A 20,765-nucleotide genomic window follows, 5' to 3' on the forward strand; every position below is an offset into this window, starting at 1 on the left:
CTGAAGCATGAAATTCACACTTCTCCGCTTTAACAAAAAGCTGGTTCTCCAAGAGCCTCTGCAGAACCTGGCGTACATGCACCACATGCTCCTGCCTGGACTTAGAAAAAATTAGAATGTCATCCAGATATACGAAAACAGACACGTTGAGTAGATCCCGCAGAACATCATTAACTAAACCCTGGAAGACTGCAGGGGCATTAGTAAGACCAAATGGCATGACCAAATACTCATAATGACCATTAGGAGTATTAAAGGCTGTTTTCCACTCATCACCCTCCCTGATTCTCACCAAGTGATAAGCGTTGCGGAGGTCGAGTCTGGAGAAAATGGTAGCCCCTTGTAGCAGTTCAAAAGCAGAGGAGATTAATGGAAGAGGGTACCGGTCTTTGATGGTAATGTCATTAAGTCCCCTGAAGTCAATGCAAGGTCGCAGGGTTTTGTCCTTTTTGCCCACAAAAAAAAATCCTGCTCCAGCGGGAGACGATGATGGTCGTATGATCCCTGCCGCCAGGGAGTCATTGATGTATTTCTCCATTGTCTTTGTCTCAGGAACCGATAAGGAGAAGAGTCGCCCTCTAGGGGGAGATGTACCTGGGAGGAGGTTAATGGCACAATCGTAAGGGCGATGTGGAGGCAAAGAGGTGGCCCGGGCCTTGTTAAAAACCTCCTTCAGATCCAGATAATCCTTAGGAACTTGTGACAGGTCTGGAAACTCAGAGGGAACAGTCAAACCAGAGGCAGGTGACAGGGCAGACTTCAAACAGATAGCGTGACAATGAGTACTCCACTGCAATATAGTTCCCGAAGACCAGTCAATGTGTGGATTATGTCTCCTAAGCCAAGGAAATCCCAAAATGACAGGTTGTTGTGGAGCATTGATCAGGTGAAAAGAAAGAGTCTCAGTGTGATTACCTGAAATGGTCATTTGAAGGGGAGTAGAGCGATGTGTAACCCGGAAGAGGAGACGACCATCCAAGGCTGAGGCGTCGATAGGTTCCTCCAGATCCACCTGACCAAGACCCAGCTTGGAGGCAAGAGTCCTGTCCAACAAGCTTTCATCTGCGCCGGAGTCAATGAGGGCTGAGACAGTCTGATAATTCCCGGAACAGAACAGCTTGACCTGAACCAAAGACCGAGAGGGCATTTCAGAGTTCATAATCCGGCTCACCAGCGCCCTCGGGATGACTGGTGAGCCATGTCTTTTACTGGACAAGAAGAGGCGAAATGGCCGTCCTGGCCGCAGTACAGACACCTGTTCTCCTTTAGGCGGCGCTGTCGTTCTGCTGTAGACAGCCGTGTCCTGCCCAGCTGCATCGGCTCAGAAGCGTCACCAGGAGCGTTCGTGTGCTGCTCAGAAGGACGCCCCGGAGGATAGGATGGCTGGTTGACCCGCGCAGGTGAAGCAGCGGACCGAACCCTCTCCTTCCGCCGCTCCCGCAGACGACCGTCTATGCGTATAGAGAGGGAGACCAGTGCGTCCAAATCAACGGGAAGATCACGAGCCGCCAGCTCGTCTTTGATGTCGTCTGAGAGACCGTTGTAGAAAGCATCAAAGAGCGAGGCAGCGTTCCAGTTACTTTCAGCTGCTACGGTCCGGAACTCGATTGAGTAATCGGACACGGACCTCCCTCCCTGTGTCAGGTTAAACAAACCCCGAGCGACCTCTCTTCCTGGTGTAACATGGTCGAAAACTTTCCGCAGCTCGTCGGAGAACAGTTTGACAGATGAGCAGATGGCGGATTGCTTCTCCCACTCTGCGGTTCCCCAATCTCTAGCTCTGCCGGTAAGCAAAGAGACGATATACGCCACCCTGGACCTCTCGCTGGGAAAGGCGGAAGGCTGGAGTTCAAAGATGAGGGAACACTGTACGAGGAACGGCCGGCAGGAACCCGGAGCTCCGGAATAACGTTCTGGAGGAGGCAAACGAGCATCCGACATCGGGGGAGACTGGACATGAGGACTGACAGAGGATGCAGGATCCCGACCGCGTTCCGACAGAGAGAGCCTTTGGAGATGTTCCTGAATGCTGTCCATGCTCCTCTCATGACGAGCCGCCATCTCCTGCAGACCGCCTGAAATGGAGGTAAATTGTTCGTCGTGTCGCTGAAGAGCGCTGGCCTGCGCTCTCAGCTCATTGCGCATTGAGTCTGCGTCGGCTGGGTTCATAGTGGCCAGATTGTTCTGTCACGCTCACTGGTGCTGGCAAGGGAGAACCCAAAAGCACGCCAACAGACAGTCTTAGTGTGGGCAACGTGGTTTATTCACCAACAGGCAGAGAAAAGACAGGCAGAGGTCAAAACCAGGATATCAGTCAGTACAGCAAACAAATCCGAAGGGGCAGGCAAAAAGGGAATCCAAAAATCCAAGCAGGGTAGCAGTCAGGTCAGGAACAGGCAGGCAAGAACACAGAATATAACGCGGGATAGCTAGGCAAGAACACACTAGACAATCTGGCAGGGAGCGAGTGAAAATGACTGGTATTTATACTGAGGAACTAATGAGCAAATGAACTGCAGGTGAGGAGGTGGGCGGGGAAAACCACGTGAGGGAAATGACGTGATAGCAAGGCAGGAAGAAGGGCAGGCCCTGAAATGACAGGAGAGTTAGTTATGAGACATGGAACCAAACAAAAAAACAAAACAAACTAAGTGTTAGTGTGACTACGTTACAAGAATGATGTCAAACTGTTTAATGTCTGTATGCTTGTGGTTTGTATGCAGATGAAATGACTGGAGGGGATATGATGTATAAAAATACAGAACAGCGAGGCCCAAGGGTCTATGACTTACACACTGAAATGAAAGTGTATTTTGACATAATAAAGCAGTGACCCATTCAATGTAAAGAGAACATGCTGTATTCTCTACCCACAGTGTTTATATGCAGATCACTGCACATCTCTCAGCCTGGCTGTAACACATTTCCTGATGTTAAGTGCATTTCTTTGACTCTGACCAGGAATTAATTTCATAAACCATTATGTGTTGATAACAAGGTCATGGAACCAGTCCAACACTTGACCTTTTGAAAAATATGCATAAAAACATGAGAGTTTTTCAAGATGAGTCATTAATTCCATTTGTGAAATGACACTTAATTGTGGAAAAGCTACAAATAACAACCAATGGCTTAATCATTGGTTTGCTTCCTGTGTCTTTCGGGGTGATGACGAGAGGAGACATGACAGACATGACAGGCGGCGGCCCTGAAGTGCAAATCACAGCCATTGTGTTATTTGATTTTTCATGTTTTGAACTTCAAGGCCACCGTAGACTCTATGTCACAGAAAACTAAAACTGCACCAATGAACCTGACAAAGTTGAATCAGCCTTGTGAGAAATGAAAACACCATGTGTCACTCAGCCGTCCTGCTCATTGTGATGCCACTTCACACTCTGCTGTTTTATTGAGTGTTTATTTGTTGTCGGCAAACCAGCCTTCAGGTGCATTGCTGCTGCCGTTTGGACTGGAGTCGCTACACTCTCATGGGCCTCTATGAAAAAACAATCTGGTCTGGTGTTTGGCTTCATATCAAACATGTTTGAAAATGTTTGCACGAGTCCAAATCTACATCTAAGCAGCACCTGTTTCTTGGGAAGGAGCTCAGTGAAGTAATTTGTCGTGTTCATACTTCCTTTAGCTCTTGTGGTGTTCACGGTGCAGTCAGCCAAGTCTCCTGAAAGACAGAATGTAGTTTTCTAGTTCTTTTAGCTCACAAACACACGAGGGAGGTGTTTGGTGAGGGTCAGGGCGGCCAATATAGAAAAAGTGTAAAAAAGGAAAATTGACTTAAATGTCTTAAAAATACAGATTATTTATCTTGCAAATTATTGCTACATGAACCTAATATGTTTGATGCAGGGCATTAATGGATTAGCAGTCCAAGTAGACTGGGGCCTGGCTGCAGTATAGTTCATAAACTCTTCCTCCTCTATGTTAGCATCGAGAACAAACTAAAAAGTCAGAGCACATGTTAAATAATCATTTTAATAAACTATCACTACAGCACAGACTCTGGCTCCAAATAGCATCAGAAGGTCAAGATGGCGGCACTCATATCCAGGATGTTTTGGCTCAGGAGGAGGCGTTGTCCGTCTTTATATACAGCTCAGAGCTTACATGCAAGTTGGATAGGTTGCGTCTGTGTAATAAATTCACTTGATGTTAATTTATGAGAGGACACACGTGGTTCACAGGTTGGAGAATATCTGTGATACCCAAACTGATGTGTATGTGTTCCTCCTGCATGTAAAAATCACACTTAAACTCCGTCTAAGTGGGTTTGCCCTGATCAGCCCATTTTGTGATGAGCCACCTGCTCTCAGTGTCACATCCATCAGGTGGAATCATTTCCTGCTAACCAGCTCCAACAAGCCACCTGATCACAAGATGCAAATTTGATGCTCGAGTACATTTAAATCTAGTTTAGAATAAAACCAGGCTTCCTGCCCTTCCATACCACAAATCTTTAAACGCTCACAGTAGAACTGCTTGACATTTCATTTTCAACAAGCAGGGCAACGTGCGCTCAAAGTCCAATTATTTCTCGAGTTCAGCTGTTGGAGAGATTTATTAGTTTTCTCTCATTTTATTATCAGTAACTGCAAATAGGTAAAGATAAGATGGTGAACAAGGGCTGAAATCTTTGATGTGGGTTTATAGGATGAACAGAAGTGGATCAAATTAAATTGAAAGGGAGATGGAACGATTGAGGACTTTGCAACACTGCTCAGTCTTTGGTTTTTTCGAAAGTGAAAAATGTTTTTTTTAATCATGCAACCTGGTCCTCTGATTGGGGGTCGGGGGTGGTGTATGTGGGTTATTGAACCAAACTGCAGGGACCGCTGGTGAAAATTGGTTCTGTGGCTCTGTGGGTGTTAATTTCACTGGTCTGTCCCTGATGAACAAACTAAAAGATCAAATCAACCTCCTCTGTTACACTGGATGCTGCAGTATGTATCTCCTCTGTGACATAATATCCTGCAGAAGTCAGACAAGTTCAGGAGTTGAAGCCTATTTGAAGAGGGTTAAGATTGAGTCCATTAAAGGGACTTGAGATGTTAAAGCTACCTTGTGCATTCACTGTGTTATCAAATGCATTCACTAGCTATTTTAATTTAATTTGATACCTGCAGTGTGTAACACCATGTTCTGCTGCAGGAAACCTTGCATCCAACCTTGCATGGGCTTCTCCGTGTGTTGGCATCAGATTTGACATCAGAAAGCCTTTTTACATTGACTTTAATTGGAAATCCCTGACTTCTCTCAATGAATATAAAGTAAATTCATTTGACATCACGATTGTTTAAGTGTCAACATTTCAGAAGTCTCAAAATGTTGCTAGGAAGTTCTCTTATAACTACACTTTTTTGATTTTGGGGCAGAGCCTATCATAGTCACAAGTGCAAATCATAGACTGTTCATAAAGGTGGATGACATGCCCGCTTCCCAAAAGAAGAAGTCAAAATATCTTAATTGCCACCCAGCAGCTGGCTGCAGTATAGTTCTTAAAATTCTCCTCCATGTTAGCAAAAAGGACAGTTTCTGTGATTTCTGGTCGTTCTTATCAAGTGTCAATGTTTCTAATAAGTGTGATTTGAATTAGTTTATTTGATGCTATAAAAACGAGGTGAAACATCATGATTGACTTGCGATTGGTTCAGCGTGTTTATCAGTGGGATCTCGATACCACGGATGATAAGGCTATCCCCATATCACAGATGGCAGCACCCTAAACCGAACTGGTTTAGCTTCAATTCTGCACAGTCGGAACAAGTGCAGTTGCGTCTTTGCTGTAAATGTGAACCGCAGGCTTCAAATGGTCCCTTCATAAATCTGTGGGTGATGTAACAGACACTGTGCCTATGTTTGTCTTCAGTCTGCGTGCCCACAACATTCTGATTGCGTCAGCTGTCTGAGACTGCAGAGCGAGAGCCTACAGTTAAGATCTCGCCCAGCTCTGGCTGTCAGTACAAAGGCAGGCGCAGCAAAACATTTCCCTCACATGTAAGCCTCTGCCAGATAAGCAAGAGTTGATCTCTATGCATGAAACCAAGCATTTTTACTAATTTGAGTGGCGGCACTGGAACCGATTTCAAAGCGGAGCTGTGATTTGTGACTGCTTCCTCACGAGAGAGGAGGCCAGTTCTGTTGGCAGTGAGATGAGCCACTGATTGCATTGCTTGTTCCGCTCTCCACGGGCTCCTCAGATGGTGATGGAGAGAATTACTGAACAACAACCCTCTGAAAGTACAAGAAGATTACTGAGCCGAGCACATTAAGACAGACCACACAAACAGCATTACTCACCTCCCAGGTAGCTGGATGACAGCAAGTGGGCGAGAAGAGACAGAGAGCGTAAACAGACTTCATTTGTTCTGTCTCCAGATCTAAATTGGTATTATAAATTGCAGTGTGTTTATAGCTTATAAAATGATCACTGAATGTGTCTGTGAGGATGTAGCCAGATGCCTACACAACACACACAGTGCATGCCATCATAATTACACATGAATGCAGTCTAAGGCTTCGGTGACTCAGCATGCAGTAAATCTCCAGCAGTGTGAATCTGTGGGATGATATTGTGGGTAAAGAGGCCTATAGGGTTCAGCAAGGGTCCAAACCATATAACACGTATAATAATGGAGGACACCCTTCCACTTCCTCACACGACTGTCCAGAAATTAAGCTGTAGTATCTGAGTTGCAAGTGCTGCCATCTTGTGGATTTGGAGCCAGAGTAATGATTGGAATGGAATGAAGCAAGGTCCCACCGATAAACATTCCCACCAAGTCACTGCAACAAAGTGGTTGAGCTGAATGCTAACAAGCTAACCATTCATGAACATGACAATACACAGTTGTATTAGCTTCCTGAACCTTGTGCCTGTACTGTTCACTCCTCCTCAGGCGTGTTGTTCTTGGTATGTTTCCATCATTTCATTGAGTAAAGAAGAAGAGGGGAAGCTCTAATGAGCTTCAAACTGACAGCTATAGTAACAAGCTTGTTAGTTTGGATGCTAGCACGGTTTCGTCCGGAGCAATAGCCCTGCTGGTACCAGTCTCATTACTCTCTGTAAAACCATTGCTCCCATTTCTCCTCGTGCAGCAGTTAATCTCTGAGAGAGGAGGTCAGGAGGAGGAGGAGGAGGTGAAGCAAAGCTAATGTGCTACCAGAGCTTTTTCTATCTCCACCTCTATTTCCTCAAAGGTCAGAGATGCCAAGTTGGCTTGTTATTGTCCAGTCGCACACATTTGCAGTTCACAGTTTTGTTTCATCCAAATAATTAACAAAGTTTTACTTTTTCCCATAGAAGTACATAAAGATGGACGACAATAAAGTGAAGCCAAAGTATCTAAATTGCCCCCTGGTGGCTGGCTGCGGTATAGATAATAAACCAAGTCTCCTCTATGTTAGTAGGTGTCAAATACATTTTCCTCAAAGATAGTTTCTGTCTTTCTTGGTCGTTCTTATCATAATGATGCATGTTCAAGTTGTAATTTTTCATTATTTGAGGCTTTAAAATCAGAGTGAAACGTCATGATTGACAGCTGAGACTGACCTTGTTACCACGGCTCTGTCCCCTGATCGCTCAGGCACAGACCCTGGCCTCAAGTGAGCAAGATGACGGCTTTCGTATGGGGGGTGTCAAAGCTGAAAAGAGACAAGTCTTCGATCTTTATATGCATTTTTTTTTTTTTAAATGAAAAATTAAATGTACATCCACTTAAAGAAATTAATGTGTGAAAGGCATTTGTTGGTATATGGTACTCTAGAATATCCTTATTTTTTGTCTTGACTGTTTTTTTGTTCTTTCCAGAATGCAGAAGAGGGACCTGCAGAGCATGTGCAGAAGGGCGCTGCTGCTGACCGTCTGTATGGTGTCTCTCTGGGGACAACTGACCAGTGCGTCGTCACACAGAAGCCACATAGGTACGAAACAATGCATATGTTACTCATTATGTTTATCAGGGAGGAATGGCCAAGAATTCAGAAACACACAAATATACAATCCCTGCTGCTATTGGCTGATCAGCACCCCTTACTGTAGAAACTGAGGATTAAAAAGAAGTGCTGATGTAAATTACTTTTTTCATATTTTCTCTGTTATATTCATTGCCCATGAAAAGTCAAAAAGCTCATGGAGGAAATAGTTTTTAATATTTTTTATTTTATTTGAGCTTTTGTGCAGGAGGCAGCAGCATCATTGAAATACACCAGCAGGATAGAAATGTCACGGGCACCAATGTCATTTGGAAAAAAAAGCAAACAAATACACATTTACACATTTTCTGTCTTTATTCTTCACCGTGTTTCTTGCTGAATAGTCTAAAATGGACACAGTTGAGGAAGACAGTGAATAACTCCTTGAATTCCTCTGCTCTTTCTATGTTTTGTGTGTTGATTTTCCAGGGATTTGAACTATCAACCTCTCAGTCGCTCACTGTAGACACACCGTCTCCTGTCAACTGCTTTTAGAGACGGAAAGATCCGGCACTTTATGCCTCTGAATATAGCATTAGACATTTTAACAGCCACAACAACAAATTCAGACGCGTCATGTAAAATTTAATTTTAACATCACTTGTAGGATGTTGAGGACGGATCGACGCTGCACATTGAAGGAGAATCGAGCCGGTTCTGAGTCCAGTTTAACCCTCAAGACGATTATGGGTGCATTGGCGGTTTAAGGCTGATGTGAACAGATTATCCGATCCTGTATTGTGAGGGGTTCACAGACATAATCTTACTGTGACCAACTGAAGTCTCCCCAATTTCAAATCAGGAGTTTAATATGTACAGTTTAAATTTGGAAAGACTCCTGTAGTGTGAAAGGAACAGAGATTGGACGAGTGAGCAGAAACCTGCAATAGCCAATGAGAGTGAGCTGACCGGGAAACATCACCAACCGAATGTTGTCTACTTGAGCCAAGTGAAAAGAATGCTTGTTATTTTTCCCTTTATTACGATTTTCATTACAATTTTAAGTCTCTGGCATTGCCACTCAGAAATCGTGTGGTCCTGCATCGCGACTGAATCACCTCATGTGTGCGCCATGACCATTGACATATTTATAATCTGACACACCTGTCATTATATCTGTGGTCTCTGCTTCTCCACATTTTTTAAAATCATTTATTCGTGAGTGTGCAACAGGCGTGAGTCGAGTTATTTCACCGACTTAATCCTGAAGACGCTGGTTCATCAGTCCCAGTGTGTCACCTCCAAAACTTTTACAGCACAGGTCAGTCACATGTGCAGCCACATTCACACCACTGGCTCCTTAAAGAAAATCCAAAATAATTGCTGAGTTTTCTTGCTCCCTCTGCTCAGCAGCAAGGTAATGATGCGATGTAAGCCTTTGTTCTGTGCACATGGGAATGCAACAATTTAGCAGTCATGCAAGTCGAGCATCACAGGGAAGGAAGTAATACCAGTACAGCAAGTGTGTGCATGCATCTTTGTGTGTGTGTGTGTGTGTGTCAGGGAACAAGACCTTTCAAAGTGATTTCCCTCAGTGGAGAGATGGCCTGATCCCTGGGCGTAACGGCAGAAACTGTGACTACACATTGAAATAATGAGCCTCATTCCTCTGGAGGACAAATGGCACAGGATGGTTGGAGGGAAACATCTCCATGTTGGCTGAAAACAAAAAAGAATAAATATGACCAGCAAAAGACTTTGATAGAGCAAAAAAACCCACAACCATGACAAGACAGAGAGCGCACAGGGAGAGGATTCACATTGTAGGAAACAGAAAGGATTATTGGACGTGACCTCTCGAGGTGCGTTTCCTTTCAAGTCAAAGCTGGAGGAAGACGGAGCGGTGACAGCAGTTAACTCTCTTTAAGCCTAGGGTGACTTCACCAGAGATGAATCATATTATATTGTATTATCGTTACATTTCTTTGAATAAATTAGCCCGAGGAAATTACGCTATTATATTATATTTTGATTTTTCCCCAATTGACATGAATTAAACTGAGCACAGCCAGGATGCAGATAAAGTGTCTGTTTGCTGGTGTTTTACATTGTGTGTCCCACATTACGATGCACAAAGAAACTGTGGAGCTGCTCACAAGATATTTTATAAAATGTATTTATATTATGCTGAGAAGTTAGTACATTTCATGGAATTGGGACAAAACTTGGTGGGAAACTGTGGTTTGGATCAGGAAAGAACCATTCTGGTGTGGATTCGGATCATGGGGGGGATTCAGAAATATTTTGAAGCTTCGTTTTTCAATATTTTCTGATTTCTCAGAGAATAACATATGAATCTTGACCAAACAAATATTTATGTCTGGGATGTGGTGCATATCCAAGTAGAAATACAGATGTAGTGAATTTAAATGTGTTTTCATAAGGGGACTGTTGGGCCTTGGCTGAGCTTCTACTGTTTGCATTTGAATTGATTTTGGGAAGTCCAGCAATCACATGAGTATTATTCATACTTTTGTTTATGTTCTGTATTTTTTTTTGTAGTCGCTGCAACTCTACGTCCTTCACAGAGGATCTTGTGTTTGTTCCCCACCTTCTGATTTAATCAATACATTTAATACTTACTGAATATATTTGATGGTTGTGCTCTAGACTGACAGTAGAGGAGTAAATCCCACTTGTTTGACTGCAAACATGTTGGATAAACCATTTAATCTTCGGGCTAACATCACTCTCTCTTTGCTTTTGCATTTGTCCCACTCCTGTGGTTTGTGCTCTTATTCCTGTGATTTATTAGTGGGGAGTGAGAGAGGGGGCTAGCAGAAGTAGCCGGGCCTCGTTCTCCCCGGGCTGCACTGACACTTAGGTAATCACGCAGTCTGTCCCTGAGCTACGGAGGTCAAGCCAAGGTGGACCCAATAAACAAACCTCTTTAGCCCTTCTGTTTATTGAGGTGGGGGCTTCACCGGAGCAATTGAACCTTTCACCGTAGCCCAACTGTGGCACGGCGGGTTTGCAGCACGCACACATAACCGCTGCAATAAGACCGCTGCATCCCCCGGAGCGCCATCTACATTCATTAGCTAGTCATGAAAGAGTGGAGAGGGAGAGGAGGGTGCGGGAGGAGAGGGGTCTGGAGAGCATGATTACACAAACCTTGTGGCTGTACGATTTGTTTTGGTACCGTCGGTCAGATTTGGACTGATGATGCGACCAGGTCAAGTCAGGGCCTCATTACTCAGCTCCTCACACACTCGGATCCTTTGTTTTCTTCACAGTGACTCACTCCGTCTCACTTAAAAAGAAAAAAAATCAGTAATCAAGCTCTGTGCGGTTTGTTGGTCAGCGTCTGCGAGGGCAAATGTGGAAAACAGGCATGAAAAACACATTTCCCACTGAGGCTGTGTGACGCAACGTGGCAGCAGCAGCTCGCTCCTCCTGATAGAGAAATGCTCTGAGCGGTGCCATTTACAGGTCATAAACTCTGTTACATTTTTAAATATAAGGTATTTAGCTGCATGGCTCGTGGATAGCTCACAAATTCAGTCAGCACGGGGTTTAAATCAAGGTCCTGTTCTATATTCACACACACACGAGGGGCCATGCTGCCTTATTAATAAGATGAAACTGTGCAGTGGCTCTCATTTGAATTCAGGGGAATATTTCCATATTTGCTTATGGTGGAGACTTTCTAAAAACTGTGTGATGCACTCTAATGGCTCATCCTCAAGCTGATTTTCATGCTTCAGGGGATTATTTTTCTATTCTATGTAAATTGGCTTTACCTTTTATTTTATTTATTTTTTTATTACTTTTCGTCCCCAGTGTTTCACATTAGGATTCTCCATAGCCCAAATTAATGGCAGAATCCAAAAGAAACTTTTTTACTTCTTCTGTCACAGTCATTTTTGGAAAAGATATTTTAGGATGGTGTAACATTAATAAAAATTGTAGAAGAAAATACACTGACTATATAAATAAGAACTGTTTCCCAGTGGCAACCTGGAGGAAGAAAAATAAAACGGCTTAGTGGAGGTCTGGAGCTTTTCATGCTGCGTGAGTGAGGGACAGCTGGGGAGTCACCCCACTGACCGATTCCCTTTTGATTTTACAGCGTTAACAGTTTCGATTATCATTTCCCCTTTGCGAGGATGCTGGGAGAATGAGTGCAGAGGCAGCTGTAGCACCCCGAATGGTGAGGGTCTGTTACTGCAATGTATGCAATTTATTTTCTGATCCACTAACGCAGAATGTGACGTAGCTAAAGATATAATCAAAACTTCTGATGAAGAATAAACTAGAATTTTGTGTGCGAACCGGTCCATAGTCGAGTATACAGGTCTTATGCTGTCTCTTCCTTCTTAACAACTTTTGTTCTTCACCATCTTCAACTTTAGATTGTCCTCAGTTGCAGCCTAGTCTTTTTTGTTTAAAGGATTTATTTATTTTCTATTATGAAACTTTTGTGAATTCTCAGTGACCTGCCAAGACAGGAGATGAAAGACATGTAGATATCTCAAAGATGGCTCCCACTCACTTCAATAAAACTTGAGATAATAAGCCTAAAAGTTTGTTGGCTTCCTGAGACTGTAGATTAGTGTTTCTCCAGCTCTCCCCGCATATGAGGTCCCAGTCTGCCTTTAAACTTTACATTGTGACACCATAGTGCAGATATAAAACACTGGGGATGAAATTATAAACATAAAACAAATATAACGCATTCAAATATTACATTTTCATGAAAAGTCATAGTGACTATTTATACAAACGCCTCTTTATCTGTATTTTTGGGCCAACCCGATTTTTCTGTTTTATTGTTGTTCCAGCACTTCAAGCCACAGCAGATTAAGTGTCGGTGCCATTGCACTGAATACATCCTTGCTCAATGCACCTTATTATATCAGCATGTGGAAGAAGAGGAAAGTGGTGACAGAAATGGGAAAATAGATGATATAGATAAATAATTATAAAACAATGACAAAAAGAAGAAAATACAGAGTGAGTGAAAGAGATATAGAAAAGTACAAGCAATTAAAAATCTTATTTGATTAGTGGTCAAAGAAAAAGTTAAAGATATATTTATATTATTCTACTCTATGTAATAAGATAAATAAATCTTTAATAAGTAGGAATCAGAAAAATAACCTCACTGGTCAAAAGTCCCTGATTGCAGAACAGACCGGTGGTTTCACTGGTTCAGTTCCACAGGTCAGTTGCCACCTCAGTTGTCAGTTTACCTGCATAAATTCAAATGGAAACACATTTTGGGAAAAAGATTTTGATCCGAACCAACTGGATTCATAATCTGTGGATGTTCTGCCTCATTGTTTTTCATCAGCAGCTCCAGGACACGTGTTCCTCTGGTCGACTGGCCCATGAGGAGCAGCCTCTAATGCAATACATATTGTATCTGGGTCTCTGTTGTTGTGTGAAAGAGCACATCAGCCAGCACACTTCACACGGCAGGTCAGCGTGGAACCCTTGCCCAGGGATAGCATGACATTATACGGAACTGCGGCAGAGCAGGTCACCCCCACCCCGGGGATGCGCAGGGATGCTGCTGCGGAGCATTCGCCCTGACATTTGGAGAGCAGGTGGACGAAACAGTGGCGGATGGAGATAGCGAGGAGAGGAAGATTGAGATGGAGATGTTGGGCTGTTTGAGATGCACTGTGGGGATGACAGGGGTCAGCTCGCCCCATCTCCCGGTGGCAGCTACTGAGATTAGAAAACCATCAAATGTCCTCTGCTATACACATCTGAATGGCAGCTGTATAGATGAGCCATGAGTGGCGGCGTGTGGCCTTGGTTGTATCCTTTGTGTCTTGCGGTTGTGCAGCCAACTGTGTGTGTGTGTGTGTGTGTGTGGGCGTGTGTGGGCGTGTGTGGGTGTGTGTGTTGAGAGAATATCAATAGGTTTACTGTATTCACATGCTCAGAGGAAATGTATCTTATGGGTAATTTGATATCTGACATTGTGATAAAAACAAAACACTCTTCATACATCAACTACAACACAAAGGTTAAAGAGAAAAAACATCATACAACTTATTTTTTCATTGTTCTTTTTGGATCAAATATTTCTGCACTTTTTCATCATTGTTATCTGCATTAATTAACAGTAGAGTGATTAAAAACATCAAAAACAATTCGAGGAATTAGATTTTTTTTTCTCAAAATTGAGAGTGAAAAAGAGTTTCACACCCCCCGCGGAGGACAGATGATATGATATTTCCCCAAATGGTTAATTGTCACCAGACTGACTTCATCATTTAACTCTGACAGAACCTACGTGAGCTCACCTCATCGTGAGGTCTGTGCTGTACAGTTACGACCATGTGGACTGAAGAAAGGCCCCGTAATATGATCTCCGTGGCAACAGGGGCACGAAGGGGATGTGACCCTCAACCTCGAAGAGTGGTTCCATCTCTGAAGTCTCTGTTCAGTTCATATATAAAATGTTTATTTCCACATAGGGTAGCTCCACCAGCCACAACAAGACGTTTCTCTGGTGGAGGCCCCTTCACAACAGTCATGTTCAGAATGGTTCACTCCACAGCCTCTAGTTCGATAAGAGGGTTGCTGTGTTCCTTTGCCTTCGTGAATGAAATGTCATTACACAAAGTTTGACCAAGTTGCAACTAATGAGGAACCAACACTTTTCTTAATCTCAGACATAACGGTCAGTACACATCTGATCAGTAAAAATCTGTGTTTCCCTGCCGCAGATAGGGCCGACACTGTGTCAGAATCAGATATGCCGCCAGTCGTCTATCTCCATCCCCTCTCCAATTACAGCTCAAATGTAAACCCATTATCCCTCTCCACATTATGAGTTACCTCTAGCGATTCCGAAACTCAAAAGAAATGAGGATTTTTGGGTTTTGATAGAAATCGGAGGAGAGCCTGGTGATAACGATTTGAGCTGATGAATGCAATTAGTGGAGAAGTGCTAACAGCGTGGCGGTAATTGGGTCTTACAAACTGAAAGCCTGCGCTTACCCTGCAATTAGAGCGACCTGCTTTAAAGTTAGTCAATTGTATTGCTGTTAATGGTCCATGCTTGGTTGCAGCTCAGTGTGAGGAGGTACAGTCTCCTTTGGAATTGGCCGCGGCTCAGTTTTTCTGTGCTCTGCTAAAGAATTTTAATGTGTGGAAGAATTTCAGAGGTGATTTATTTGTTAATGCTGCAGATTTACTGCTCCACAGACTGAACGAGGCTGTTGATGCATGTTGATGCACAACATTAACTTTGAATTAGTGACGGTACAGTTTATGTACACTGACACTGCTCGGCTTTCAAACATATATTTTCTGGTATTGTAGGAAATATGAAGGGAAGGAGGGTGTAAAAATTAGATTTTGCATTATTTTAAAATATTTTACAAGAAAAGTGATCATGTTCACAAACACTGCTGTAAATCTGGTAAAAACGCGAGTGAGGGTTTGGTTATAAAAGACACAGGGGCAGAAACGTGTTAGCGTATCATCAGCTGTTATCTGACGACGGCCAACATTTTGGGGCTGATAACAGCGATATCAGATATCTGAGCCAAGACTCTGTCTTCCGTTTGTCGTACACTGTTGAACAGTTCTACACTAGTCACACGATTCTCCACACAAAACACAAACACATTTTGTCCTATGCCTATTAACAGCTATCTGCATATGAATGCAGATAAATTAAAAAGCTAATAGCCGATGCATTTTGGTCACTGTGTCCCGCCTCTTCTCCACACAGACTCTTTACCTGCAGGGTCTGTTAACAGAGATATGTGTACCATTGGCGTGAACATCTTCTCCACGTCATCGTGTCCTCTATGACGTCTTGTCCTGAGCAAGTGCATCAAAGTCCAACATCAGCATTTTCTTATGTAGCGGGTGACAAAGAGGAAGTAGATATTCAATGATTGTCTGAGCAGAATCTGAACTGCCTCTATCTTATGGTATATGATATTTAAAACCTGCTGCTTCAAAGAAGAGCGGCCGCCTGCTGAGTTTATCCACAGATCAAGCTCTTTATTTCAAAGGTGAAATGGGGGTTGATCAATCACAAATCAGCTGTCAGAACATGAATAAACTCTCAAAGTTAGTGCCTGTAGTCAAGTTATGTTGGGTCAGTGGATTTATAACGTGCACAGATATATTTAAGATATGAAAAAGTGTCCTGAATAGAGAAGTTGAGCCCAGAATAACTGATTTTGGGGACAAGCTGTGACATCATTATCAGCCTTTAAGTCGATAAAGCAAACTTGTTATCCAGCTGCTATTTTAACTTCCGACAGACATGGAGCAATGTTGGTGTTAAGTAGGAGTCATTCCTTTTGAATGTAAATCCTACATCCACTTTTTCCTGAGGGAAACTCTGGATCCTTGAGCGGCTAAATGCTCCGCTCTGCTCACCACGTATACCTGGGAACTTCTCCTCTCTGCTCGGTGCTGAGCAGTGTACAGTTTATTTTAGAGGTTTGCAGCCTGACAAAAAAAAACACGATAAGAGAAGTGACAGCGAAATCTGTAGTTACTGGCAACATATTTTACACTGTACATAAAGGGATGTCATTTGATCCCTTGTTATTGTAAAAACAGTAATCATAGCTGCTTCATCCATCCATCCATCATCTATACCGGAAAGACCCTAACCAGCTATCAGGCTCAAACCCAGAACCCTCTGATAACAGGCTAGACCACTTTTCCACAACTACATTTGATCGGTAGTTATTAAAGCATGAATCACAGCCTTCACATTGTCATTCACAGCTATGGTTATTTGCTGTGGGAGGAAGCTGGAGAAAACCCACGTTGACTCATGGTAATCATGCAAACTCCGCACAGAGACACCCCGGCAATCCTCCAGGTTCTTTCCTTTGTCTAACTAGACCTTAACAAGCGATCCAACGCAGAACCTTCATGCTGTGAGACAGCAGGGCTAACCACCGCAACACTGTGCTGGCCCATTTTCTATCTCATAAAAACATTGATCATAGCTGCTTCATCCATCCATCCATCCATTATCTATATACACAGTTATCAAGTCTAATCAAAAGACCAATATTCTCCGACTCGGCCTCAGACATGCTTCATATTTGTCTTGAATTTTGATCAACTGCAATTCAGCTTTCTGTTCTCCTTCTGGGGGAGGTTGTTGTCGCTCTGCTGCCATTAACACCAGTGAGGGCTTCTCAGCAGCTTGACATCTGTCTCCAGACTGGCACATAGTATTATTTCAAGATGCCTTAGAACATGTCAGGAAAGTTTAATGCCCTCTCTAAACACTAATTCCCTGTACTTACTATTACAGATTTGTAGCCCCCAAATCGTAAATTGAACACATTTGCCTTAACAGCTGTCCCCTGAAACCTCTTTTCCATGCAGCTTGATAATTTAAATCCTAACAGACATTTATGAGTGCTCATCTGTAGTCGGGCTATGTTGGCTAAGGAAGTCGGAGGGAAACCTATCAGCCGCTCAGCCTTGGGTATAGTTTCCTCTTTTCTTTTTAAAGTAATGCTTGGCTATGGCCTGATAGTTATTCACTAGAGGCTGGATACTGACTGAATCAAGTGAAATATAAGCTTCTAAAATGCAGTCTATCAATTGCTTGCCTCCATCTTGCGGCTGCGCTCCGTGACTTCTTGCCTTCTGGCTCACATCTCCCCGCGAATAAAGTGCAGTCCATATCGGACCATAAAAACAGCAGCCGCGGCTCAGCATCAAGTTTATGTGAATGGACTGGAGCATAAAATGTAATGGGTGGAACCATTGGAGTTCTTCTGAAATGGCTTTTTTAAAAGGTTTGTCGACATATTTTTCAGCAAGATGGTCTATTAAAAGGAGGAACATATATATTGAGCTGTCAGTGGGTGGACAGGTCAGATGCTCCTTTAATGGTGTCCTCGGGCGGCCGGCGATTCAACGGGGGATCGGTGGCTGCCCCGCCGCTAATGAGATAATATTGTTTTCTAGGGCAAGGTTTGCTTTAGAGCAACCGGTTAAATATACCTCTCAGTTGATAATGTAATTACATGACGGCTTGATTTAGAGGACAGTGATCTCTGATCCTCAGCTTTGAGTAAAGTTCTGCTTATTTTTCAGACGCTGCCTTTTTGCTCTACTTCTTACACACTCTGTCGTCTCCTCCTCCTAATGAAGACGGATCTGTCTGCGGCACAGATCATTGTGGCTCTGTCATTGTTGCAGAATCATACAGTTTAAGTGGGACCCCCCCCCCCCCCCTTACTTTTTTACCAATCCCCTTTTTCATGACACCGTGCCTGTCAGTCAGCTCCGAGAGGCATCAGTGGGATCTGCCCGAGATGAAAAACATGGGAATCCAGTTGGCGAGCGGAGATGTCAGCCGTTTAGAGAAGACATGACATCCACTTGACAGATAACCCACATGTGTGCATGTCTGATGAGAAACCAGAGACAGGAGAAGAGGATCTCTGGTTCCTGCTTTGTCTGCCTCTGCGGAGCCCGTGGTGAAGCTCGGCGTGAAGAGTCAGTGACGATGCTTTTAGAAAATCCAGTTTTTTGCTCTACTGTTATACACAATATCCTAAAACACTACAAACTAAAGTTAAAAAGCATTTAACCCAAAATGAAAAAAAATGAAAAAGAGTTGTTTATTTCGGTGAAAACCAGATTCTCTGTTCAGTTAAAGCCAGTTCAAGACGTTCCGTTGACTCTTGTTGAGTTTGCAGTTCCTGTGGATGTACGTCTACATGGGGAAATACACAAATACACAACTGCATTGCTGCTGAGATTATGTTTTTATATATATTGCATTAACCATAAGTAATATCAGAGACCCGTCTGAGCACCGAAGATGACCAGATCTTTTCTGTCAGAGCTTTAGAACAGTGGAGTCCCGTCCAAACTCCTTATCTTCTTTTGCATCTCTGGAAAAGATACATTTTTGTACCATCATGATATTTTATTTATCTTGTTTTTACTCTTTTCTCATTTGTAATTTTTGTATTTTTGTTGTCTGGGCTCTAGTTCTGTGTGATCTTTAAACTGTATCATTTTTGTAAAGCACTGTGTAGCTGTGTTTTGAAAGGTGCCACATAAATAAATGAACTTTACTATTTACCAAACAAATCTGCAAAACCTGTGGTTTTGTTCTCAATGTCTGTTCATGACATTGTCACAGTTACATTTACAACTCAAAGCTTGGAGTAAAAGCTTGGTAAAGGATTTTCACCTTGGTTAAATATTGTCTCTGCAACCAGGAGGTGGAACCCATTGTTTTCTTTTTGTTCTAAAACCATGACCTTTCCCCAACAGCACAGGTTTCTTTTCTATTTATATAAACACCGTCATGCTTACATTCTGTTTTCAACAAAATGCACTTTATAAATCCATGAGCTGGAACGAACCGCTATCAGGACTGTGTTGTGTTTGGATATGTTCTCGTGAGCTTGACAAAAACAAAACAGGGAGCTGCTCCTCAAAACATAACTCCAGAGTGCTGCTCTTCATCCACACCCTAACATGATGTATTATTTCTGACAGGTGAAACAAGTCATGTTTGTGATGCTGCTGCATCCTCTGAACACTGTTGTTTGTTTGAAAATGAATATTTTCTGTTTTTTTACATCCATGTATGAGCGACAACAGTCTGTTACAGTCTTTAAGTTGTTTCTAATATTTTCCTTGCTGGTGCAAAAATATAATCGACAGTCCTTTTCTCAGCCAAATATTATTCCGGTCATTAAATAAATCCCAGTTTAAGTTTTAACTCAAGTTCAGTAAAATAAATGATGATTCCCCAGTTTCAGGAAATGGCTGCTCTTAACTCAAAGGTTAAATTAATCTTCCCTCACTTGCCAATTTTTTGGTAGAATCAGATAAAACTGTATAATACAGAAGCCCCCAATTAAATTTCTGTCTGTGTTACATCGACCCTTTTGAATCTTTGCCCAGTATGTTCTGATTAGGTATCTGATAAATTATTATCATTATTATTATGAACTAGTGCAGTGCCTCTTCTAAACCTGCCTGTTTGGAATGAGCTTTTTGTTTTGCCTGTGGTGATGCTACGGTTGCAGCTTTCTTTCTGAAACCGTAGTGACTATCAGTAATTAAGCTGCGGCAAATAACCACCGACTGCAGGACCACTGCACCACCACCGCCGCTGCTGCTGCTGCTGCTGCTGCTGCTGCTGCTGCTGCTGCTGCTGCTGCACACATAACATGTTCAGCTTTTTATTCAAAGTTCAGTGAAGCTCGACTCAGTACGCAGGACCTCAAACCGGAGAATCAGCTGTTATTGATGTTGTTGTAAAGGCGCCTGTTGTCGTGGGGACCACTCTGTTGTCGCAATCATTAACGCCACTTGTGTTGATGAGTCCCAGCCGCCGCTGCTGTTTATTCAAATGTTACTGATATTGAACCAAATCCCACCAAAATCCAACACTGCACCTCCTCCGGCTCTGAACAATACACGTGCCAAGTGTGACGCTGATAAGATGAGCTGTTCTCGAGATGTGCGAGCCACAGACAGACAGAGATTTATTAATATTTAATAATAGATAAATCCTACCACAGCAGTCACTTGGAAATGAGATGCTGACGATCGGATGATTTAATTAAATATAGAACTCTTAATAAGCTAACAAGCACGTTTTGAACTGGCACTGCACAAACTGGAGAAAAGAGCTAATCTTTTTTTTTAAAACCTTAAAACCAATATTTGATTTGTTTTGCAAATCAAAGCACTAGCCTGAGCGGTGGACCATAAATTGAATGTTAGATTAACAGTTGCAGCTTTAATTAGCAGCCTTTCTCTTCATGGGGTACTGTCTTATATTTATATTA

The 20,765-nt window shown here is 42.8% G+C and overlaps 1 protein-coding gene across 3 annotated transcripts in view; it reads left to right on the forward strand.

The window, feature by feature from the left end:
- LOC109635375 (chemokine-like protein TAFA-2) overlaps nucleotides 1-20,765 on the forward strand; it is an 87,046-nt gene that overhangs the window by 45,522 nt on the left and 20,759 nt on the right. For all 3 annotated transcript variants that reach the window (XM_069532713.1, XM_069532705.1, XM_020096520.2), the window contains one exon: nucleotides 7,823-7,935. In XM_069532713.1, the coding sequence (XP_069388814.1) occupies nucleotides 7,824-7,935 (112 nt within the window). In that variant the 5' untranslated portion in view covers nucleotide 7,823. The remainder of the gene's footprint in view (nucleotides 1-7,822; nucleotides 7,936-20,765) is intronic.

The sequence above is a fragment of the Paralichthys olivaceus genome, chromosome 2, assembly GCF_024713975.1.
Source record: "Paralichthys olivaceus isolate ysfri-2021 chromosome 2, ASM2471397v2, whole genome shotgun sequence".
In the NCBI taxonomy this organism is placed as follows: domain Eukaryota; kingdom Metazoa; phylum Chordata; class Actinopteri; order Pleuronectiformes; family Paralichthyidae; genus Paralichthys; species Paralichthys olivaceus.